At 35.9% G+C, this 25665-nt stretch overlaps 2 protein-coding genes across 3 annotated transcripts in view; one reads left to right on the forward strand and one right to left on the reverse strand.

Moving 5' to 3' along the window:
* The window catches only part of CDC40 (cell division cycle 40), a 487800-nt gene that overhangs the window by 446220 nt on the left and 15915 nt on the right, over positions 1–25665 (reverse strand). The window lies entirely within an intron of this gene.
* The window catches only part of AK9 (adenylate kinase 9), a 110828-nt gene that overhangs the window by 39280 nt on the left and 45883 nt on the right, over positions 1–25665 (forward strand). Inside the window, exons 14-20 of one of the 2 annotated variants that reach the window (XM_012753170.3) lie at positions 4099–4209; positions 4297–4416; positions 6924–6998; positions 8849–8985; positions 16021–16174; positions 16854–16968; positions 22442–25657. In XM_012753170.3, the coding sequence (XP_012608624.2) occupies positions 4099–4209; positions 4297–4416; positions 6924–6998; positions 8849–8985; positions 16021–16174; positions 16854–16968; positions 22442–22529 (800 nt within the window). In that variant the 3' untranslated portion in view covers positions 22530–25657. Of the gene's footprint in view, positions 1–4098; positions 4210–4296; positions 4417–6923; positions 6999–8848; positions 8986–16020; positions 16175–16853; positions 16969–22441; positions 25658–25665 lie in introns of those variants that run through there. The other variant, XM_012753169.3, reaches the window with a different exon arrangement.

A 25665-nucleotide genomic window follows, 5' to 3' on the forward strand; every position in this document is an offset into this window, starting at 1 on the left:
AACAATTAAACCTGGGTACTTGCGGGCAAGGATTTTGTGTAGTTCATCCTGGTATCCTTGGAATCTTGCACGTTGTAGTCTCTTAATGAAAGAATGGATATGCATAAGGCAATTCATAAGCAGAGAAAAAATTCAATTCTAGACCTCTAAGGAAAGGAATCAGAAGGAGCTTTCACATTCGAATTTTTTTTTTTTTTTTTTTTATTACTTTTATGGATCCACTTACTGGGCAGACTGAGCAATATTTACACCTTTATATACACCAGTCATTAAAACAACAAGAATCCACCAGACTCTTGTGGAGTTTGTTGTTGATGTTGTTCTAGGCTTATGTGTCAGCCCTGATTGTAATTAAATCTTTCTATTTGGGGCATAATAATTTCACATTCAAAAAGCCATAATTCAGTGAAACTGGAAGAAACCATAGTAATCAATTAAAACAATTTCCTAATTTTACAGATGAGGAACCTGAGGCTCAGGAAGGTTAAATGGCTGCCTGGTAATGCCCAACTAGTGGCACAGCTGAGGCTTGAACCCTCTTTTCCAAAGCTCTTTCTCCCTGACCATTCTGCCTCTTCCTGTATCTCTCTGACTGTTAATCCCATTGTCTTAGAACTGACACAAAGTTGTTGGGTTTTTTTTTCCCTTCTGTTTTTCTCCAGGAAAAATGAGAATTTTCATTTCATAGCTACTTTTGAAATTCATTAATTGGCTTTGGTATACTTTATATCTCTAGTTGGCACCCTTGTACCTAGTCATAATAGAATAAATGAAAGCAGCCTAATCTAAACCTTTCCTCTTAATGCAATACCCTTAATGCAGCACTTCCTGTGCATTACGTGGGCTTTTCCTGTGCAGTACATGGGCTCTTCCATATTTTCCAAGATCTGGACCCAAAAGTTTGGGATTAGCTCCAGCAATTTTAGACTAGATTTAGTCACCACTGTTTGCAGTCCCAGAAACTATGACAGTGCACTGTCCCCTGATTTGGCTGTCAGTGTGTCTTTTCCAAATATCCTTTCCCAAATAACATTTTTCTCATTACAAAAGTAATAATAACTGATATTTATGGAGCATTTACTACATGCTGGAGCAATGCTAAGTGCATTGCATATATTATCTTATTTAATCCTCATGACGTGCCTATGCAGTAGATATTATTATCTCCAATTCTAGTGGATGAAAAAACTAAAGCTCAGGGGAGTTAAGTAACTTGCCCACAGGTGACAGCTAACAAGTGACTGGGATTCAAATCAGGGTCTGTGCTCTTTTCCTCTATGTCTTTCAAGTGAGCACAGAAAATTGGAAAAAGCAGATGAAAGGAAAACTCACTTATATTTCCTTCCCAGAGATATCTGTTAAGAATTTGGTGTGTTCTCCACCTCTCTCTTTTTTTATTCATATTTGTAATGATTAATTATGATCCTATGGTATGTGCAACATTATGTTCTCTGCCTTCTAATTAATATGTAATTATTGTAATACATTTTGTTAAGTATCTAAATTTGTTTTTTTTCCCCAAATGGTGAACCACTGTTACAAATAATAATTACTAAATTATCCATAATTTTACTGGAGACTTGAAGTGCCAGATTATCTTAATATTAAGTTTGGGTGTGTGTATAAGTGGGTGTAAACTTCTGAACTTTCTATTTATTGATCTTTCTCCATGTTATAGGCTTGAATGCAAAATGCAATTATCAAAGCCTTATGATGCATTTTAAATCCAGGAATATAAATCCTTCCTCAAAACATTTTGTTTTAACTTTTTTCCTGGTTCTTCTTTCATTTGTTCTGAAAAATAGGTGCTTACTGTGTACTAGGAACTATACTCTAAGTTGGGATGCTTGTAGAATTTTGTGAAGTTCTGCAACAAATCCAAGTGGGAGGATTGTGTTAATATTATATAATAATTTGGCAATAATTCTCATCTTTACTATTAAATCTCATACAGACACATAAAATCTCCATTTTTTTAGTCTAGTTTTTGTATCTTTCCACATTTTGTAATTTTCTTCATGTATTGTCCATATTTTTCTTAATAAGTTTATTTCCAGATATTTTGTCATTTTGTTACTATTGAATGGGATAGTTTTTCTCTAATATTTTCTACATAGTTATTACCAGATTATTGAAAAGCAGTTTGATTTTTATTATATATTTAAAGTTTATTTCTTTGTAACTATTCACCTTATTAAACTTACTTTCTAGTTCTTGCAGACTTTCAGTTGATTCTCTTGGGTCTTCTGGAGAGCCCTTCATATAATTTGAAAAAAAGTATAGTTTCAACTCCTCCTTTTCCAATATTTATGCCTATTTCTTTTTTTGACTAATTATGTAGGCCAGCAGATCTGGAATGATGTTAAATAGTGGCAGTGATGGTGAGCTCTTTAAAGGGGTTCTTGCCAATGTTTCTCCATAAGGTTATTAAGTATTTTTATGGGAAATGAATGTTGAAAATTATTAAATGTCTTTTCAGCATCTTTTAAGGAAATCATAAGTTTTTAATCCTTTGACTTACTGATTTGATCAATTATACTAATGTATTTTCCAATATTCAGCCATTCTTGTATTTCTGAAATAAACCTTATTTGGTCATGGTGTATTATTTTTATAACATATTTTTCACTATTGTTTGTTTATTTAGGACTTTTTCCCTACATTTAGAAGTGTGATTGGTTTATAGTAGGGGGTTTTGTGTGTGTATGTGCTATTTATCAGATTTTGTTATCAGGGTTTTTTTAAAACTCTTGACAAAAATCAAGAAGCTTCCTAACTTCCCTATTTTCTATGCTTGAAACTATTTAAACAGCAAGGAAATTACCTCTTCCAACATGGCAATGTTGGGCTTTGCTAGATGAGAACACATTACTTGCCTAATAAGTCTGCTTATCTTCTTTCTCATTAGCCTATAAACAAGTAAAATAATGTAACATGATGCCCAAGAGATTTCAAAAACAACAACAAAAAGACCAGCGCTGAAATTATATGCCATCCAAATGATCACCCAGATGATGTAGAATGGAGTTATACTTTTAGTATATTATCTTCAAAATGAAAGTCAAAATTAAAAAAAATACTCATAGGCAACTTAAAAACTGAAACTGGAGGAATATTGGCTCAGACTACTAAGGTGGCTTGTTATTCAACCTTTTTAAGTCTGAACAAAATGCATTAATTCATTCAACAAATAATTGAGTATCTACTTTGTGTTAGACATGATTCTAGGCACTAGGGATACAGATGTGAAAAAGACACATGAAGTCCTTGTCCTTGTGGTGCTTACATTTTAATAGAGGGTAGAGGGGCAAAAAAGCACCAGAGAACAGATAGAAAAAATATATATAACATGGTAATGGGCAGATAGTGATCAGGTAGGGATGCTGAAATATTGGGATGAAGAGAGGACATTTAACTGAGACCTGGGTCAAGAGAGGAAGCTAGCGGGCTCTTGGAGGAAGAGTGGTGATCTGTAATGTTTCATGCAATCAGTAGTAATTTCTTTCACTTTGAATTATGGTAATAAATCATAGATTTTAAAGCTTCCCACAAATTGTCTTCTTCCACTGAAATATAGAAATCGATGCTCTCTGTCATATGCTGCAAACCTAAAAACCGTTTTATTTTCTTTTTCAAATTCACTATTCTAAACCTGACAATAGAATTAACCCTTCTTAAAATTTAAAAAAATTGGAATTTTTTTTTTTTGCTTTTGAATTTTGCCCCAATATATTTTTAAGAGAAATTGTTAGTGGAGAATATTGAGATTTTTTTTAAATACAAAAATTATATAATAATACAGAGAATGACAGCTAACATGGAGCAGGCTTCCTGTGTGCCAATCATTTTTCAAGTTAAGTGTTTACATCAATTCCCTCATTTAATCCTCACAGCAGTGCTTTAAGTTTAATGATCTCTTTTTTTTGCCGAGTAGAAAGTAAAGCAAAGTGATCAAGTGATTTACCAAAGCCACACATAGCTCTGAAATGACAGTCAGAACTCAAACCTAAGTCTGTCTGACCTTAAAGCAGGGGCTTGTGCTCACTATCCCTGCATCCCTGTCCCCAACTGCTAACACAGCCAATTATTGCATTTCAGCCCAGACAGCTTTAAAAGAAACTGAAGGACAATATGAAAAAAAGGAGTCTGAAGAATTCCCGATGGAAACACGCAAAAGCTTAGGAGACACTCAGTCTTCAACTGATGATGGTAAAGAAATATATTGCTGATGTTATTGACCAGATCTTCCTAATGTAAATGGAGTAGCTGTTAAAGTGTATTATTCTTTCACTGCAGTGAAAGTTCCCGGCTTCCAAAGATACAACCTTTTAGAGGACACTGAGGAAGAAGCCCCAGCAAAGTCAGGAAGTAGCCACCATGTTCAAGCTGCTAAAGCTGCTAAAGTTGATAAAGATGGTAACAAAATGAGCTACAAATTCCATGCTTATGGATCTTATTTTCATTTATTTCATTGATCATGTTTATATTTAAGCTTCAAGTTACCAAAAAAAAATTTTAGAAACTTCAGGAGAAAAAAATGCTAGCTACTCTCTTACACACTTAAACTGAACAGCTATAGAACAGAAATAAATTTACTAGAATGAAGAGAAAAACATAGAAAATGGGGAGTCAAATACAATTAGGGCCCAAAGAAAAATTTTTGAATATTTCCAAATGTGATGCAATCATTATTATATAATTATAAATACTTTCTTAAAAGCTCTTTATCTCCTTTAATGTATTGGAATCAGAGTATGTTAAACCCACAATTTTAGCTGTGAAATTTTACCATTTATCCACAGTGCTATTTACTCTTATAAAATTTTTCTATTCATATTTTATATAATTGAAAGCATACAATATTACATTATATAACATAATAATTATATATATGTAATATAATATTACATAATAGCTATAATATAAACTATTTTTGCCTTTTTTGACTTATACCATTTAATTATATTACTTCATTAGGAAATATTTTAACACTAATTTTCTTTTTTTCTTTCTTTTTTTCTTTTTTTTTTTTTTTTTTTGAGACAGAGTCTGGCTAGAGTGCCATGGCATCAGCCTAGCTCACAGCAACCTCAAATTCCTGGGCTCAAGCAAACCTTCTGCCTCAGCCTCCCAAGTAGCTGGGAATACAGGCAGGCACCACCATGCCCAGCTCATTTTTTCTATATATTTTTAGTTGACCAATTAATTTCTTTCTATTTATAGTAGAGATGGGGTCTCGATCTTGCTCAGGTTGGTTTTGAACTCCTGACCTCACGTGATCCACCCACCTCGGCCTCCCAGAGTGCTAGGATTACACACGTTAGCTATCCAACACTCATTGCTGCATTAAATTGCTGCATAATTTCTGTATTTATAGGAAGTAGTTTTAACCAGTAGTAGTTTGTGTTGGAAATTTATTTTTCTCTCTTTTTTTTTCTACTACAAATAATGCTTCAATTAATGTTTTACATAAAGTTTTGTCTGCAAGTCGACATAAATGGAATTACTAGATTAATGATTATAAAGCTATAGAGTCAAATTGCTTCACATAAAAATTTTCCAAATTGTTTCTCTCAGTAATATGCAAAATAAATGTCATTGTTTCTTCAGTGTTTTCTCTTTTTGATTGTTATTTTAATTTTTACTTCTAAAGTTTATTTTAATATTTGTGAAGCATTTATATTTCTTCTTTGCTGAAGTGACCATTTTTCTAAAATGTTGTGTCAATTACACAGTCTCTTCATAAACTTCCTATATTAGTCTCTTATTTTTCATATTTTTTCCAAATTGAGTGGTTTGCTATGTAAGTCAGTTTGCTGTTTTAGGAGTAGAGTTATTTTTCATATTTTTGCAGTCAAATCATTCCTTTTTCTTTGTTTATTTTTTCCATTGCATTTAGGCTTTAAAAGTCCTCCTGTCAGCCAGACATTATATATATAAATCTTCTATATGTAGAATATATATTATATTCTCCTGTTATTATACAAGGGCTGTCCATATAGTATCCAGCCATATAATATGAAAAATAGTATTGACGGTGGCTGGATACTTTCCTGACAGCCCTTATATTCTTATATTCTGACTTTATATATATAAATATTCTATAGAATATTTATTATGTTCTTATAGTCAGATCTTTTTTATTGATCCAAACTTTTTATTCAGGTTTTAAGTACATTTGTAATTTATTTTGATACATAATGTAGAGCTGTTTTTTGGTTTTTTCCTACTGATTCCGACAGATATGCTTGCCTACTGTTTATTTCAAGCCTAGTAGGAATTAAACTTGGCACAGTAAGAAACTTATGTATGGCATTCCTTCTCCCCAGTACGCACACAGCCTTCACAGACAATCCCCCCAGCCCCCCAAGTGCATTAAGAGTTTGGCCACTGAGTCACAGCTGGGAGCCCCATCTCTGCTGCTGTGTGGTTTCCAGCACCAATCTGCAGATAGCCCCTGCCCAAGACTTTCTGTTCTTTCTCTGGGGAGGGCAGTCCAAGTTAGAAGCAGGCATTGGTTCCTCTACCCATTGCTGGAGGGATGCCCAATATTGCCAGTAGCCTTTGGTAGAAAGGCACCCTCCCTGCCTCATGGCTCTGAGACAAGCACAGCCTTTACCTTTTGAGTCAAGACAGTGTGAGTTGCATCAGAAAGGGCCCTGTAGATTTTTTTTTTTTTCAATTAGAGCCACTGGCATTATAGTAAACTGAAATTATTCCTGGTTTTCTTACAGGTTAAGTTGTTATCTTCATTTTCCCTGCTGATAGATATGTTTAACTATTTGAATGTTATGGTTGTTATTTTAATTAAAAATTAGAAAAGTGAGTCCTGGGTCCCCAAGCTCTTGTCACAATTTTCCTTGGGAATCCAGCTACATTTTTAAAATACCATTCTTTAGGTGTAAACAATTTTTTGCTCACAGATAAAGAAGAAACCAGTGAAACATCCACATTTAGAAGTTATGAATATCCTAGTCTAACAGTATCTTCAGACAAAGGTAAATTAATATTTGGTCAATTTGGTTCTTTTATATTATGCTTTTAAAAAACACAAGTAGCTCCTTCAGAATTTGAAGAAATCTGTGATTTTTTAAAAAACATTATTAATACCCAACTTACTCTATATTAAAGGCTACTCTATTATTAATATGAACAGTTGGACATACAGGAACATACACACACACAAAATAGCACATGATATGTTGTTTTGGAGAAAAAGAATATTGGGAAGACAGGTGATCTATTTTTGTGCTCTGCCATCCCTGACATGTAGCTACTATAATAATTACAAGATGGTTGTTGGAGCTCCAGCCATCATGACAGTGTCCCGAGTAAGAAAAGGGAAAAAAGCATGGGACAAAACTGTCCTTTGCATTCAGCTGAGTCAACTCTCTTAAAGAGAGGACAGGAAGACAAACACACACACACATATACACACACACACACACACATATACACACACAAAAAAAAATTCTGCTTGCATCTTCGTGGCCATCCAAACAATAAGGAAAGTTGGGAGATGTAGTTTTTTTTTTTTAGCTAGGCACATTGCTGGCCTTGACAAAATCAGGGTTCAGTTACTAAGGTAGAAGAGAACAGCTACTGAGTGGACAGCTAGCAGCTCCGAGCACGTTTCTCTCTTCGCTGGGTATTTCTGCCTCGGCATACCCCCCCCCACTTCCATGGCTGTAGGAAGATCATGGGTTCTTGACTCTTCTGCTCTGGTTCTCCAGGCTCTGTGGCTCTCTCCATCCTTGAGAACACATTCAGGCAGGGAGGGCAGCAGGCACCTGCTCTTTCAAGGCCTTGTTGGGGTTTTCTGGGCTGGGATCAACTGGGCTCCAGTAGAGACCCTGAGAGATGGAGCCCTGGGGCAGCAGCTCAGAAGCTGGACTGCAAATGCAAAGGTAGAGGAGTCAAGTGGAGCTGCCAAGCTCCTGTCTCATCGGAGGGATGGATAAACATTCACATCACGATGCAGCCTGCCAGCCAACTCATCCACACAGGGAGACGCTTCAGCATGAAAGCGGGCAAGAACCAAGTGTAACACTTGAAAAACCAGCCTATGCCACCTTTCCCTGTCCCCTCCAACTTGCCTCCCTCCTGTTCTTTAACCATCCCAGGTAGTAACTGGAAGTATTTATCTTGTTTTCTGACTCATTCTAGATGCTTGTGTTTCCATTTGACCTCTGGAATCCTCTGGTCCCTACCTTTCTGCATTGGTTTTAACTCCTGCCTAACAGAACTTTCTTCTTCCCTCATTGGCTTTCATTCTGGTGCACTGGCTTTAAATCACTCCTCTGATAGTTTGTGATTCTGTGATTCCTGACTTAACATTTCCTCTCCCTAGTCTTTCTTCCCCCTTATTCTAGCATGTTTTCCGTAGCACAAAGGTAATACTTTCTTGGGTCAGATATTACCAATCATGTTTCATTGCAAATAGGATTGTCCACTAAAAGTATTAATGGCATTAATGTATTAACTTAATTTACTTGGCCGGGCGTGGTGGCTCACACCTGTAATCCTAGCACTTTGGGAGGCCGAGGCGGGCGGATTGCTCAAGGTCAGGAGTTCGAAACCAGCCTGAGTGAGACCCCGTCTCTACCAAAAATAGAAATAAATTAATTGACCAACTAAAAATATATATACAAAAAGTTAGCCAGGCATGGTGGTGCATGCCTGTAGTCCCAGCTACTCGGGAGGCTGAGGCAGTAGGATCGCTGAGCCCCGGAGATTGAGGTTGCTGTGAGCCAGGCTGACGCCACGGCACTCACTCTAGCCTGGGCAACAAAGCGAGACTCTGTCTCAAAAAAAAAAAAAAATTAATTTACTTTATTTTCAATTGAAGACTCAATAGAAGAGGTAACTGCAAGTCATCCAGAGGTTCTTGCTATGATTGAGGAGACTATAAAAATGGCACAGGATATAAACTTTGAACAGCCATATGAAAAATATGCTGAAATCTTACAGGAAGTCTTCAACGAGGTAAAAAAAAATCCAGTTTGTTAATTTCTATCATTGATGTAACTATAACTAAGAAAATGTTCATCTAGTATATGTATAATTATTTTAGTATCTTATTCCACTGTATTGAAATTTGTAGCCTTCAAATTCATATACATTTTGTAGTCAGCATCGTTATATGTAAAGTACCCTAGTGAAAAATTGCTGATGGTCTTTGGTAAAGTTTTGGTTATGAACAAAATTATATAATGTAATTTCATGGCTTTCAAATTAATTCTTCATTAACTTTTATTGTTCTTGATTCAGTTCAGTTTGTTAAAAGATGACATATATGAAGCCAGTACCAAAGTTAGATATTCCATCTGTTTAATCATAGACCAAGACAAATTTTGCTCCATCATTAAATAATTTCATCCAATCACTTTGAACATGTGTTCATAGGGGAGATGGGTGGACACATGAGTGATGTTCCAGTCTAAATGGGAAAAAAGGTGTCCAATGCTATGTCCTATCAAAGGCAAATCAGAAGGCTTATCTTTCGTTTATAAAGAACACGATAGTCATGTGGGTCTGTTTTGCACAGAGATCTCAGGTGAACATTCAGAGCAAAAGTCAAAAACAGAACAAATCAGTTTTGGACTCTCAATGAACTTCTGTATTTCTCTGTGGTCTTCCTTAAAATTATTATGTGAAAAGAAAAATTATATTCTATGAGAGTATAGAAATACCCTGTAACACATAGGGTGACTCAGGCCTTGAGCCATGGGCTGTACCAGCCTCCCTGACCCTTGGGTTCCCAAGGCGCTTCCTGAGTTTGCCATACAGACCTTTCAACTCCTTCTGCATCTCTTCAGGTTGTTCCGCCATCGGTGTATTCCTTCGCAAACATTACGAGCACCTACTATTTGCTCTGTACTGCGCTAGATACTAGAATCTGAACATTAATTAAACACAGCCCTTTCCTTTAAGGAGCTGTCAGTTAGGTGGGGAAGACTGAACTTATCATGTACTAAGTGGCAAATAGATATGTACAAGGTGTGGAAATTCCATGAAGGTTGGAGCTATCATCTCTGCCCGGAAGGGAAGACAAAGCATCCCAGACGAGCATACATGCAAGTGTGGGACATGCTTGGGACTGGGAGTCTCATCCTTGCCTTTGGCTGAAAATTTTCTCCATTCTCTTCAGAGTTCATTCTGGAGGGTGCAGATGTACAGGGAGCACTGCGCCTCTGGTACAGGAATATGTGGAGCGTTGTTAGATGGTAAACTGCAGCTCTGGGACTGAAGGGGAGTTTAAATCGTATGAGACTGTAACATTTGTAACATTAAAGCTCATATTAGATTGTCAGTTCTCAAGAGACCAGAGAATTCTGCAGGAGACTGTTTTACCTGTCATCAGTTTCTATGATCTCTACAATTAGGAAACCTATTTTTTCACAAGCAGCCATAGATATGCTACTTTTTGAAAGTCATTTGCCCATGTTTTTTTTTTTGGGGGGGGGGCTGTTGAGGAATTTTATAAAATTGGATTGTTTGTCTCTTTTTAAAAATATTTCTTTGATAGAGACAGGGTCTCTCGCTTTTGCTGAGGCTGATCTTGAACTCCTGAGCTCAAGCAATCCTCCTGCTATGGCCTCCGGAGTGCTAGGATTACAAGCGTGAGCCACCACACCCGGAAAAAATATTTCTTTATGTGTTCTGAATATGAGTTCTCTATTGGATATTTTGCAATTATCTTTATAAATATCTCCTATCTTGAATAATAATATCTTGAATAATATGAGTTAATTTTAATGATTAAGTAAATTTATTAACTTTTTTTTCATAGTTAGTGCTTTTGGGGTTCTGTTTCATAAATCTTTGCCTACCCCAAATCAGGAAGATACTCTCCTAGGTTTTCTTCTGGAAACTTTATCTTTCATATTTGAATCTAAGGTTCATTTTGAATTAGTTTTTATGCATCCCAAAAATATCCAAATGCCAAAGCGCATATGAAAAGGTACTCAACATCACAAAATATCAGAAAAATACAAATTAAAACCACAATGTGAGGGTCAAGGTTTACTTTTTCCACTACAGATGTCTACTTCCTCTAGCAGCACCATCTATTAAAAAGACCATCCTTTCTCCACTACCATAAATCAAGTGGCCATACATGTGTGGGCTATTTTTAGGCTTTTTGTTCCATTGGTCTCTTTGTCTATCTGTACTAGTGCCACAGGATTTAACCACTGTAGCTTTAAAACAAGTTGTGAGATCTAGTAGTTTGAATCCTTTAACAATCTGTTTCTCCTGTTGTCATATCCTTCTCTGTGTCATACATTATGTTTTCTTCTGCTTGCTTCTTCAAAATTATCCTCACTATTATAGGTCCTTTTTTATTTCCACATACATTTTAGAATCAGCTTATCAATTTTCACACACAAACACACACCTCTGCTGGGATTTTGATTCAGTTGCTTTGTATCTATGGATAAATTTGATGAAGACTACCATCTTCACAATATTGAGTCTTCCAATACAAGAACATAGAATATCTGTATAGTCATCCCTCATTATTCTTGGGGGATTTGTTCCAGAACCCCCACAGATACCAAAATCCTCAGATGCTCAAATTCTTTATATAAAATGGTGCAATATTTGCATTTCATCTACACACATCCTTGGGTATACCTTAAATCATCTCTAGATTGCATATAATACTACAATGTAAATACTATGTAAATAGTTGTTATACTGTATTGTTTAGGAAAAATGACAAGAAAAAGTCTGTACATGTTCAGTACAGACACCACTATCTTTTTTTTCAAGTATTTTCTATCCCTGATTAGTTGAATCCATGGATCCATGGATCCATGGATTGCATGGATACAGTTGGCTGACTGTACTTTATCTTGGTCTTCTTTTAATTTTTCCCAGTATTCTTTTGTAATTTTCAGGGTAGAAGTTTTCAACGTCTTCCATTAGGTTTATTTCTAGGTATTTGATGTATGTTGATGCTATTATAAATGACATTAGAGTTTTATTTTATTTTCCAATTGTTTCTGCAACCATTTTTTTATCCTATTTTTTTTACTGTGCCTCCCACTAAATTCTGTTTTTTTATCTGAAGCTCACAGCTCATGTGCAGAACAGTTATGACTGATACATTTGGGTTAATGTGTGTGATCCAGTCCAGGGAAAGCAAATAGGTTATAATTTACTCACCAATTGATCAATTAGGCATTTTTTAAAGAATCTCCTTGAATTATAGTTTAACAATATTTTTAAAGCCTTAAAAATGTATAAATAATCTGGGCACAGTGGCTCACGCCTATAGTCCCACTATTTGAAAGGCTGAGCCAGAAGGATCACTTGAGGCCAGGAGTTTGAGACCAGCCTGGGCAACATAGTGCAAGACCCTGTCTCTAAAAACTAAAAAAACTTCCTGCGTGTGGTGACTCGCACCTGTAGTCCCAGCTACCCAGGAAACTGAAGTGGGAGGATTGCTTGATCCCAGGTGTTCATAACTAACCTGGCAGATATAGAGAGATCCTATCTTTATTTAAAAAAAAAAAACACATAAATAATGATAGATATCATTTCTACCCAGGGAAGAGAAGAGCCACTCCCTTGCCATTGAGAGTGCACAGAAATTATTTTTTTGCATACCAAACCATTTGTACTTTTACACAGTTTCTAGCTTGACTAGCTACAGAGCACCCATGGAAGCAGAGGCTGAGGGACACGGGGGACCTATCTCAGAAGCAGCTGTGTTCTCTGCTCCCATTGCTTTGCACACTTTTGTTGAGTAAAGCTTTTACACTGACCACACAAAAGGTACTTGCCCGGTAACTAACAGAACTACAGTAGCAACCTCTAGGGAAATGGCCTCTTGTGTCAAAGCATCCACTGTGTGCTTTCCCGTTGAAGTCTGTGACCTGTTGTCCAACTGCACATCTAACCACAGCCTATTTCTCTACCTCTGCAGCCTGCGCTGCGTTAGTCATCACATGCATGAAGTGAGTGAGCATCGTTACATGCTTGGGGTAGAGTACAGGGCAATTTCTGCCCTGTATCTGTGTACTTGGCATGGTCGTATGTTTCCTATGCCTCCCACATCTCTCTGGGTCATGTCTTCCTTCCTCTGATTCCCTCCGTCTGTCTCCTCCCTCTGTCTATTCCTGATGATACCTATAGTCGCAAGTGATAAAATAGAGAGTATTTTTATTGAAACTTAAACATTAAAATTTTTCAATTGAAAATGAAAACAATGAGATATAATTTCTCATGGTCTAATAGGAAAAGCTTTTTTTTCTGAATAATCAATATTAGTGAGGCTATAATAATATAGTTACTTTCAACCACTGTTAGGAAGAATAAAAATTGTGGAACTGGAGAATGTTGAGTAAGTAAAATAAGCCAGGAACAGAAGGTTAACATTGTATGCTCTTACTCATATGTTAAAGCTAAAAGAAAGTTGATGTTATAGAGTAAAAAATAGAACAGAGGATTCTAGAGGCTGGGAAGGTGGAAGGAAGGGAGAGGTAGAGAGAGACATGTTAAAGGATACAAAATTACAGTTAAATGGGATGAGTAAATTCTAGTGTTCTCTACCACTGTAGGCTGACTATAGTTAATAATATATAGTTTCAAATAGCTAGAAGGAGGATATTGAATGTTTCAAGCACAAAGAAATTTATCAATATTTGAGATGATAGGTATGCTAATTACCTGATATGATTATCATACGTTGTATGTATCAAAGCATTACTATGTACCACATGAATATATACAATTATTATTTGTGAATTTTAAAAATTAAAATAAATTAGTATTTTTTAAAGTGAAAATTGATACAGATATTTTAGACAGCAATGTGTATGGAAAAGCCTTTAAAATGTTCACTCCCTTATTCCCCTTGACCTAAAAACATGTCTTCTAGGACTCAAACCTAAAGAAATATGTAATATTTGGACAAAGATTTACATATAAAGATGTTCATCACACTGTTATTTAAATAATAAAGATTTTAGATATGAAGTCGTTCATCATGATGTTATAATAAAATTATAAATGATATAAGTATTTAATAGTAGGGAGGTGATTAAACAAATTAAAGTTTATTTAATAACATAAAGTCATTTTTTTTCAAAAAAATGTTAAACGAGATGGAGAAATTATAAATTATTATCTCAGTTATTTAAATTTTTTTTTTATTTCAGCATATTATGGGGGTGCAAACATTAAGTTACGTGCATTGCCCTTGCCTCCCCTCCCCCCTCGAGTCAGAGCTTCAAGGGTGTCCATCCCTCAGATGGTGTGCTTCACACTCACTATGTATGTAAATACCCATCCCCTCCTCCCCCCTCCCACCTTCCTGACACCCGATAAATGTGGGTTTTTTTTAACATTTTGGTTACATTTTATGTCTTTGCCTCTCCCTAGCAAGGGTTAGAGGTATGCCCTTCCCCTCCATAATGCTCACCACATCACTCAGATGTGGGACTATCCCTCCCAACCCCCAAATCCCTTATTTTAATTTTTATATCTTTGAAATTTGGACAGTAAAATTTTTATTTACTATTTATATTTCTTTTTTATAGCTTTCATTTTTTTCTCTTAACTCTTATATTAAACATTTCAAAGTAGTTAAAAATTTTTTTCAAAAGATCATTCAGATAAAAATTCAAAAAGGAGATAATTTCAAATTTTCCATAGGCCTGAGGGTTATACTGGCTCTTGATATCTCCTCCCCTTTGGTTTCTAATATTTTATGATTACCTGATGACACACAACTTATTAAAGCCCTCAGAATTGGTGTCTTCAGAGATCCACATTACTATTTTCCATATTTGTGTTGAAGCTATTGCTGTTGGAGAGATGAGAGAAGGCAAGAGTTTAGCAGAACTCTCTAAGCACTTGCAAGATTGGTTTTGACCCAGTTCTTCCTGCTGCTCTTTTTAAGAACACACAAGGCGTTTTTTTTGTTTGTTTTGTTTTTTTCCCCTAGGCTCAGTTGCTTGTTGCACAGAAAGCCAATTACTGAAATAATGAGAATTGTCAAGAAAAAAAGGGAATTTATTATGGGAAGATATCAACCCAGAAAGGGGAGGATGGCCTCAAATCTGCCTCCTCAACTGACAGGGTCAGGGGTTTTTCTAGAATTGAAATGAATAATGCATGAAGTGAGTGAGCATCATTACATGTTTGGGGTGGAGTACAGGGCATGCAAGTGCAGTGAGAAATCATACTGGCACGTACATGGCATGGTCAAAAAATGGCAGATGAGCCCCTTCCAGGGTGGAGATTTTAGTGGTATGATGAGCTAGGGAGTAATATCAGTCATATTTTTGATCTTATGGGCATGTGGGTGGTAGGGAGTAGGTTGCTCAGCGGGTCCTTGGGCAAGATATGTGGTGGAATGTCGCTTGTCATAACTTCTCTGAACAACCAGTAGTATAAGGCCTTGTGATTATCTCATTACTGCAAGGAGGGTCCGCCATTTCTGAAAAACAACTCAAAAGGTAGGGGATCAGTGAAACAGAAAATGACAAAGTTCTGGTCAGCAAATCTTACTGACCTGGGAACTGGAAACATAAGGGAACTGCAAAAAGGTATTTTTGTTCATGAAACCAGCTCTACTGTTAGTAGGCATCTCAGTACCTCTCAGCTGTCACACTGAGTGATGAAAAGCAAACAAGAAGTGAAGGATGTTGTCACTAAAAAGGCAAGCTGGACTAGGACCTTGCTACTCAAAGAGTGGGCCATGTACCATCATCCTGGAAGCATGTTAGAAATGCAGACTCTGGGGCCGCACCCCAGACCTTCTGAATCAGGACCTGTACTCTGTGATACTGAATAATATATAGCAAAAATGTATTGTTATATTCATTTAACCCTGCTTTTTAACTTTTAAAACTTACTGTTTTATTGCTTTGAATTCTATTTTTTTTCCTTCTCAAAGTCAGAAGAAGCAAAAAGATACTTGTTTAAGATCTACAAAAATTACATATCAAGGTAGCATCCTTGACTTGTCAAACTATGATGGTAATATCAGTGTGCAATTTCTCACAGGTAAAGAAAAACAACGAGGATAGGTTTTCTGGTGCCCCAAATGGAGGATGGGTTGTGGACAACTGCCCTATTATAAAAGAACTATGGATGGCCATAATTGAGAAAGGAATTACACCTGATTTGATAATCTATTTATCAGATACAGAAAACAATGGTTGGTAAATATTTACTATGTAAATTTGAAAGTGAAGTTTTTATTGCTGATAATATTTTTGATTAAAATACAGAATGGAAAACTTTCCACCTCCCTAGATACAAATACCATTCCAGCAATCCCTGCAGGACCTAGAGGTACACAAAATGAGGCTACTATCTACTGAAGAGGTGGCCAGGGAAAAGTATTGGTGCGCTGAACATTCTAGCAGGCCTTTGTAATTGTTGTTCTTTGAAGCTGAGAATGTTAAACACACACACACACACACACACACAGAGTCAGCAGCTATAACTTCTAAATGAACAATATGTAAGACTGAAGGCAAAGACTATATATTCATCCTCCTTCACTTCAAGTGATAAAAAAGAGGTACATAAAGATAGCAGAACTAAATTTTAATTCTCTCATTTTGCCTCTGAAAGAAATATGTTTGAAATGAGAATTTCCAGAGGAAAAATATGTATACTACTTCTTTTCATGTTTTAGTTACTTAGACTGTACTAATACATACCTTTTTAAAAAGGATTTAAGATGATCTATAAATATTTTAAATAATCTGGGCTCTATTTACATTCTTTGAATATAGGCAAAAATAAATTTTTGTGTTGATTTCCAAACTATATTTCACTCTATTTTATAAGCTTTGAAAATAATAATATTCTCTTTATCTGTATTTCAGGAAAATGTTTACTTAATAGATTATATTTTAAAAATAAACCTGAAATTGATTCTAAGATTATAGAAAGAATGTTAGATGAACTACAAAAGAAAAAAAAAGAGGAAGAAGAAGCAAGGTAAAATCTGCCTAGAATGATAAAATAGATGAATGTATCTTTTATAGCTATTAAATATCTTCTTGGGATTTACACTTATGAAATATATTTAATATCAAAATGATAATTTATTGACTTGGTCTGATTCTAATTAATTCTAAGAAAAACAGTAATTTCACCAATACTTCCAGAATCTCCAAGGTATACAATTGCAGATGTTTTCACAGTCTATATCAAACTTATTCTATTAATAAGTCAAGCATCTATTCTCCAAAGACACTGTAAAAAAGTGAACATGGGTAAGATATGTATTTTTTTACCATATTTATCTGTGACTTAATTTTGTTAACTAGTATCCACAAATTGAAGAAACAATATGATAAGGAAGTAAAGGAAAATATACTTGTGTGATATGACTCAAATCCAAAGCCTAAGTTCCACAAAATGAAAGAACAAGACTAGTTATTTATATTGGACAGCTTTAACATTAAGGGCTTATTCTGTAATCTACATGTAGTGAATAACTTTTTAAAATGTGAACACATATTTATCTGTTCATGGCAGGAGTCAGTATTAAACTTTAATAGACTATAAAGTCCTTCAGTTTAAAGAATAAAGTATAGAAAGTGACTTAATTTGCTAATTGCTCTTCCTTGCTGAAACATGCTCTTCAAATACTTCACATATTAATGTGGGCACTGAGTTTTCTACTGTTCAAAGTGATGAAGGCCTAGACATATAATAACTAAATTTCTCTATTGTAAATCCACTAAACTTCCTACTATTTGATGATGGCACCTATAGCTTCCTCAAATGATATTTCCTTCCCCCCTTCAGATATTAGCAACATGAGCTGAGATTTAGGAGAGCTCTTTTTTTTTTTTTTTTTTTTTTTTTTTGAGACAGAGTCTCGCTTTGTTGCCTAGGCTAGAATGAGTGCCATGGCGTCAGCCTAGCTCACAGCAACCTCAAACTCCTGGGCTCAAGCAATCCTTCTGCCTCAGCCTCCCAAGTGGCTGGGACTACAGGCATGCGCCACCATGCCCGGCTAATTTTTTCTATATATATTATTTGGCCAATTAATTTCTTTCTATTTATAGTAGAGACGGGGTCTCGCTCTTGCTCAGGCTGGTTTCGAACTCCTGACCTCGAGCAATCCGCCCACCTCGGCCTCCCAGAGAGCTAGGATTACAGGCGTGAGCCACTGCGCCCGGCCTAGGAGAGCTCTTTAAACTTCAGAAACTACGAAGCTGGGAGGTGGGTAATTGCAAAGGTGTGGAGAGGTTAAATAATATGTATATGTCAGAGGAATTTTGTGTGTGTGTGTTCATTATTCATTTAAGCTAGTCATTCCTTTAGGAACTTAGCATAAAGATATGTGAGTATAATTTAGCTAAATTAGTTAATAAAATTATTTGATATATTGACTCAAAATATTTTAATTCAGATGATAATTACAAACTTACTTATTACATTTAGCTTGTAAAACTTTTGTTACAAATAGAGCTATAATCTGCTAGTGTTTAAAGAAAACTTAATTTTTTTTGGCGTATAAGAAACAGTCAAATATTTGAGAACAGATGACAATCTCAACATAAAGGTAAAATAAATTTTATGTGATTTCTAGACTGACAGTGTACTATATTTTAAAAATATAAAAAGTATATCTATAATTTTTTTAGAAAGAAAAAGATACCTTCCCCACTTTCTCCTAACTCTACCATCACCTCTTTTACCATATAAAATTTTCTAAGCTATTTCTATAATTAATTTTTACTTCTTTTGATTCTAAATATTTACATCTTTATAAACTTCTTAATGTCACTTGTCCAGAGGCAGGATTTTCAATGTTTTTACATGTTGATTTTTGAAATTGAACATGAGCATTTCAAAACAAATTTTTTCATATACTGCAGAAAATGAAATCTAAGACAATGTAAAAGAAAAAAAAGTGGCCAGAGACTCATTTAAAAGCTTTACAAGTTTGTTAGAAAAGAGATAAACTTAACAGGATTAAGAACTACACCTTGGGTCAAATATCTAAAGACCACATTCGGCAACTTTTCCAGCATCAGTTTCCAAATTTGCCAGTCAAATGGGAAGATAATTTCTACCATCATTGTTTGTTTGGATCCTCTATCCAAGTGGTTTATAGAAGTTTTTAATAAGTGGCAGCAAAGTTCCTCCTCATATATGGTCAGGTCTTAAATTCTTAGCAGCAACCTACTTTATCTAGGTCTTGAATAAGGAAGATCTCATGAAAAGAGATATTGTGGGGTCAGTTCCAGACCACCACAATAAAACAAGTCACATGAATTTTTTGGTTTCCCAGCAAATACAAAAGTTATGTTTATACTGTACTGCATTCTAATAAGTGGGAAATAGCATTATGTCTAAAAAACTATACATATTACAATTTTAAAATACTTTATTGCAAAAAATGTTAACAATTATCTGAGCTTTTAGCCACTCATAATCTTTTTTGGTGGTGGAGGATCTTGCCTCTATGTTGATAGCTGCCAGCTGACTGATCAGGGTGGTGTTTGCTGAAGGTTGGGAAGGCTGTGGCAATTTCTTAAAATAAGACAAGTTTATCTCATCTATTTACTCTTCCTTTCCTGAAAGATTTCTGTGTAGTATGTGGCTCCATCTGAGCTCTTCAGTGACCAGGTGCATTGTCAGTGAGCAATAATGTTTTGAAAGGAATCTTTTTTTCTGAGCAGTAGGTTTCAATAGCAGACTCTCGGCTTCCCAGAGTGCTAGGATTATAGGCGTGAGCCACCGGGCTGACCTGCATTAGCTCTTAACAGGAGAGTCAGGCTGCCCTTTGAAGCTTTGAAGCCAGGTATTGACTTCTTTCTAGCTGTATAAGTCCTAGATGGTATTTTCTTCCAATAGAAGGCTGCTTCATCAACAATGAAAAATCTATTATTTAGTGTAGCCACCTTAACAACGATCTTAGCTAGATGTTCAGGATAACTTGCTGCAGCTCTTCCATCAGTGCTTGCTGCTTCACCTTGCACTTTGATGTCATAGAGATGGCTTCTTTCCTTTGGCCTCATGAACCACCCTGTGTTAGCTTCAACTTTTTCTGCTGCAGCTTTCTCACCTTTCTCAGCCTTCATAGAATTGAAGAGAGGGCTTTATTCTAGATTAGGCTTTGGCTTATGACAATGTTATGGCCAGTTTGATCTATCCAGACCTCTAAAACTTTCTCCATATCAGCAATGTCTGTTTCACTTTCCTATCATTCACGTGTTCACTGGAGTAGCACTTTTAATTTCTTTCAAGGATATTTCCTTGGCATTCACAACTTGGCACAAAGGGCCTAGGTTTGGGCCTATCTCAGCTTTTGATAAATCTTACTTACTAAGCTTAATCATTTCTAGCTTTTGACTGGAAGTGAGAGATGTGGGACTTTTTGTTTCATCTGAACACTTAGAGGCTAGTATAGGGTTATTAACTGGTCTTATTTCAATATTGCGTGTCTCAGGGAATCAAGAGGCCTGAGGAGAGGGAGAGAGACAGGGAGTGGCCAGTCAGTGGAACAATCAGAACACATACAACACTTACCAATTAAGTTTGCCATCTTATGTGGGCACAGTTCATGACACTCCAAACAATGACAAAAGCAACATCAATGATCACAGATCACCATAACGGATCACTACAATGAAAAAATCTGAAAATTGTGACAATTACCATAATGTGACACAGAGACATGAAATGAGAACATGCTGTTGGAAAAATGATGCCAATAGACTTGCTTGATACAGGGTTGCCACAAATTTGTAAAAAAACGCAATACCTGTGAAGTGCAATAAAGCAAAGCACAATAAAATGGGGCATTCCTGCAGAATGACTGACTATTCTCACACATAGTCAGAATGGGGAAGGAGTTCAGAAACAATATGCAGTAGTTTCAGAGGTCTGAGTCACAAACAAAGAGAATTTGAATTATACCAAGACTTCAGGCTAGAACATAGGGTTTGGAATACAGTGAGAGAACACCATCTGTTAACAAGAAACAGACCTGTTGGGAGAAGAGGTGTAGTAGAGTCTTCTGAAGAGAATATATGTAACGAAATTTCAAAGGATTTCAAAAGGGGAAAATGGACACAAAGAATGCTGAGTATGAGAGAATGACAGTTCTTAGGAGAGCTGTGGCCCCAGCATGTGCTGCTGATACCAATGGGCTCTTCTTTACTTAACTAGTCCCCTATTGAGGAATGCTTGATATAGCTGTTTGGTAAAAATTTTAAAAGATATAGTCAATGTTTTTATATATGTTTCTTTGGCAGTGGTGTGCTTATTTCTGAGGGCTAAATTTCCTACACATAGAATTTCTAGATCAAAAGTATACATATTTTAATTTCTAATAAATATTGCCTTTCTCCATCATTTCACTGACTCTCCTTATACTTTTCTTCACTACTGTTAAGACAAGTTTATTGCTTCAACCCTAATGAAAAACAAATTTCCTCCAGATACTTAAGTTTCCATATTCTAGGTCTCTTTAAATTTCATCATTACAATGTTAAAAAGAAAATAATCGAGTTTTTTTTCTGATTGGAAAGATAAATTTACAAACTTTCTATTTATTCAATATAGAAAAAACTCCTAAATGCAAAAATGTTAAAAGAAAATGTAAAATTCTCACATGCCACCATCCACAGATAATTACTATTGACAGTTCAATTGGTTATCTTCTAGTCTCCTCATTTATAAACATTTTAAATACAAAATTAAAAATGCATTATAAATACAGGGGGTTTTTTGTTGTTTTTTTAAAGACAGAATCTCACTGTATCACTTGGGCTAGAGTGGCTGTGGCATCAGCCTAGCTCACAGCAACCTCAAACTCCTGGGTTCAAGTGATCCTCCTGCCTCAGCCTCCCGAGTAGCTGGGACTATAGGCTTGCACCATCACGCATGACTAATTTTTTCTATTTTTAGTTGCTCAGCAAATTTCTTTCTATTATGTAGTAGAGATGGGGTCTTGCTCTTGCCAAGGCTGGTCTTGAACTCCTGACCTCAAGCAATCCTCCCACTTCAGCCTCCCAGAATGCTAGGATTAGAGGAGTGAGCCACTGCACCCGGCCTTTAAATACAGTTTTATATTCAACTTTTTCACTTAACATTATATTGTGAACATTTCACATTTAACTGAAGAAAAAATGGTATGAGTCTTCTCATTTGCCTTTTTAATTTAGGATTAGGTAATCCTTTATTAATTTTGACAGCTTTCCTAATTAACAAGCAAAGTTTTTCAAAGTATAACATTTCGGGTTTTCTTACCAAAAAAAAAAAAAGTTCTAAATATTAACTGGTCTCAACAAGAGTAATTTAAAAATTTACATTGTAAAGTAAAAACTGTGATGAATATTATAAACAATTCACTCTTTACTTTTACCACTATAAGCATTTACTCCTATAATATGGTGGGATGTCTGAATTTCCAAAGAGAATTAAATTTTGAATGTTTTCATTTCAGAAAAGCCACAGAAGAGGCATTGAAACTAGAAGAAGAAAATCGAAAGCGAATGGAAGCTATGAATGTGAAAAGAAAAGGCAAACATTGATATGACTCAGGATGTGTCACTGTATTGTTACTGCAAGCAATTGCAGTATCTTAAGTGCATTATAGACAGGGTGATAACATTTCCCAGAGAGCCCAGGTTTATGCCTACAGTCCTAAAGTATTTATAGTATTCCCTTTTATTCTCACAGTGTTCCAATTGGAATAATAAATCACATGGCCACTGTAGTAGAGGATTCACAGGCAAAACAGTCCCAATACAAACACCTACTCATACCCCTCTATGACGGATACACAGAATAGCACGCCTACTCTGTCTCTAAATGACTCTTGTCACAGCTGACATGTACCTGTTGGAATTACTTCTATTAGAAAGATCCTGCAGGAGCTGAGAAAGCAGCCAAACTGTTACTACACACCCATTGTCTTTTCACTTGAAATTTTATCTCCATTATAGAAGAACTTACTCTGTTTCTTTTAAGACTGGAGTTCTCAACCTGGAGCCCTTGGGTAAAATTCAGGGGTTGTCGAACTTAATAGGAAAATAAATCCAAATTTATTTTCACTAACCTTGAATTGAAATTTAGCATTTCCTTCAACAGGTAATTAATATAGTCAGGAAACCACAATAGTATCAGCAATACCTTGACTTTGTCACTGATAGGAATGAAGATATTTTATCTTTTTTTTTTTTTTTTTTAGAGACAGAGCTCTTGCTCAGGCTGGTCTCTAACTCCTTGAGCTCAAGTGATCCTCCCGCTTCAGCCTCCCAGAGTGCTGGGTTTACAGGCATGAGCCACCACGCCTGGCCTGTAGTTTTACATATCTTGTTTATGCTTATCACTGATCCAAAATGATGGTAGTTACTAAACCAGCTGCTAGTTCTTGTTCTTTAACATATTAGTAAAAATGCACAAATTGCCTATAGCACAAAAATTTTTATCTTGATAACTGTACATCAACATAATTGGTTTCTTACATATTTTATGAATTTGAAAGCATTATTCTGAGAAGGGGTCCATAAGTTTCACTATAATGCCAAAGGAGTCCATGGCTCAGAGGAGTACAGAGTGTCTGTTTCAATTTTCCACGCCGTGCAACAAGCCACCCCACAACTTTGCAGTGTAAAACAACCACCAGTTTTATTACACACATGATTCTTTGGGTCAGGACTTTGGGCAATGCACAATGATAATAGCTTTTCTCTGCTCCCTGAGCACCTCAGTTGTAGCTTTGTGTGATCCACCTTGGAAGTGGATACTCCAGCCCCAGTCGCACCTTCAGATGACTGCAGCCCTGATCGAGATCTCCACTACAACTTCGTGAGAGACCCTTAGCCAGAACCATCCAGCTAAGCCACTCCCAAATTCCTGACCCACAGAAACTGCAAGGATAATATGTGATTATTGTTGTTTTTACCACTAAGTTTTTGGGTCATTTATTATGAATCAGTAGATAACTAGAATAACTCATAATTAACAGTCAAAATCCCAGACAGTTTAAGGGTCTTAGAATACTTTTCAATCTATTCTTGACTTATATGATACACAGATTATCCCCTGGGGGCTCTAGAAAAAAATGATTTGAACTTTTTACATTTTTCTGCATCATTATATAAATTCTTTTTATATGTTTTATAATGTACCTGCTATGGATAAGAATACAACCTATATACACATATTAGAGGTATATGATACATTTTTTGTACTGTAAGAGATATGCAGTTGAAAGAAGTTTTAAGTTCCTTCCTGTAAACCACATAACTGCTTCCCAAACCATAATAGGATTTAGCAGATGCTGCTTCATCCTTGTGTATATTACCATAAAATCCTCCACCTAACACAGAAAGATTCACCACATTCCAAGTTACTTGGAAACCACATCCATTTAGTCCTCATTCAGACCTACATATAAGAATACTTGAAGATGCTTTTTTCTTGGTGCATCATCATCCAGATTTAGATTAAAATCCAGATGCCAGAAGTATGTCACACCACTAGAAAGTGATTCTTGGAGGTATTCATTGAGGAAAGGAATTCCCACAAGAATCCAGAAAACAAGCTCATTTATTTTTTCATATCATTTTTGCATAGAAAGTACCTTGTTTTCCATTTTTACAAGAATATTATGTCAATTTCATAAGTATATAAGAGGAAATTTGGGAGATGGGTTTTTGGACACCACCATTCATGCCATTTTCTTCCTGAAAGACTTCCAAACACATATCCGCTTAGTAGCTATCAGCAACTACATAAAACTCAGACTTATACTTTTTAAATTTATATTTAACGTGTTGATCCATATACTACATTATTTATTATTTTTAATTAGCTATAAGGAAATCTTCATGCCCGTAATCCCAGCAACTCAGGAAGCTGATGTGGGAGGCTTGTTTGAGGCTAGGAGTTCAAGACCAACCTGGGCACCATAGCAAGACCCTATCTCTAGAAAATTTTTTTAAAAATTAGCTAGGCATGGTGGCACATGTGTTTAGTCCTAGCTACTCAGAAGGCTGAGGTGGGAGGATAGCCTGAGTCCAGGAGCTCAAGGCTGCTGCAGTGAACTATGATTGTACCACTGCACTCCAGCCTGGGCAACAGAGGGAGACCCTATCTCTAAAAAAAATAAAAGAAAGAAAGAAAATCCATGATTATATACATATTCTAGCCCAACAGAAATATAAGCCACACATGTAACTTTAAATTTTCTAGTAGCCACATATTTTACATTCAGTTTTTCATACTAAATCTTGGAAATTCATTGTATATATTATACCTACAGTATATCTCGATCTGGACTAGCCTCATTTCAAGTGCTCAATAGCCACATGTAGCTAGTGGCCACCATATTGAACAGTGCAAACCTAGTCATTCCCTTATTAAATGGACATCGGGCTGTTTCCAGTTTTTTACTGCCAGAATATTTGGAACTGCTATCAACATTTCCTCTTTTAAATGACTTGGATACCTTAGGCTGGGACTCACATAGCACTCTGAGCAGATGACTATCATCCTTTACCACTACATTTTAATAGATATAATATAGAGATAAGTTGTCTCTCTGCCCCATTATACCACATACTCCAGGAGGGCGGGGCCCCTGCCTTATTCTTTGTTTTGGCCTCAGCACTATTGGCACCCAATATATATGCATTGACTTAGACTGAATGATAATTCATT

The sequence above is a fragment of the Microcebus murinus genome, chromosome 5 (assembly GCF_040939455.1).
Source record: "Microcebus murinus isolate Inina chromosome 5, M.murinus_Inina_mat1.0, whole genome shotgun sequence".
Taxonomy (NCBI): domain Eukaryota; kingdom Metazoa; phylum Chordata; class Mammalia; order Primates; family Cheirogaleidae; genus Microcebus; species Microcebus murinus.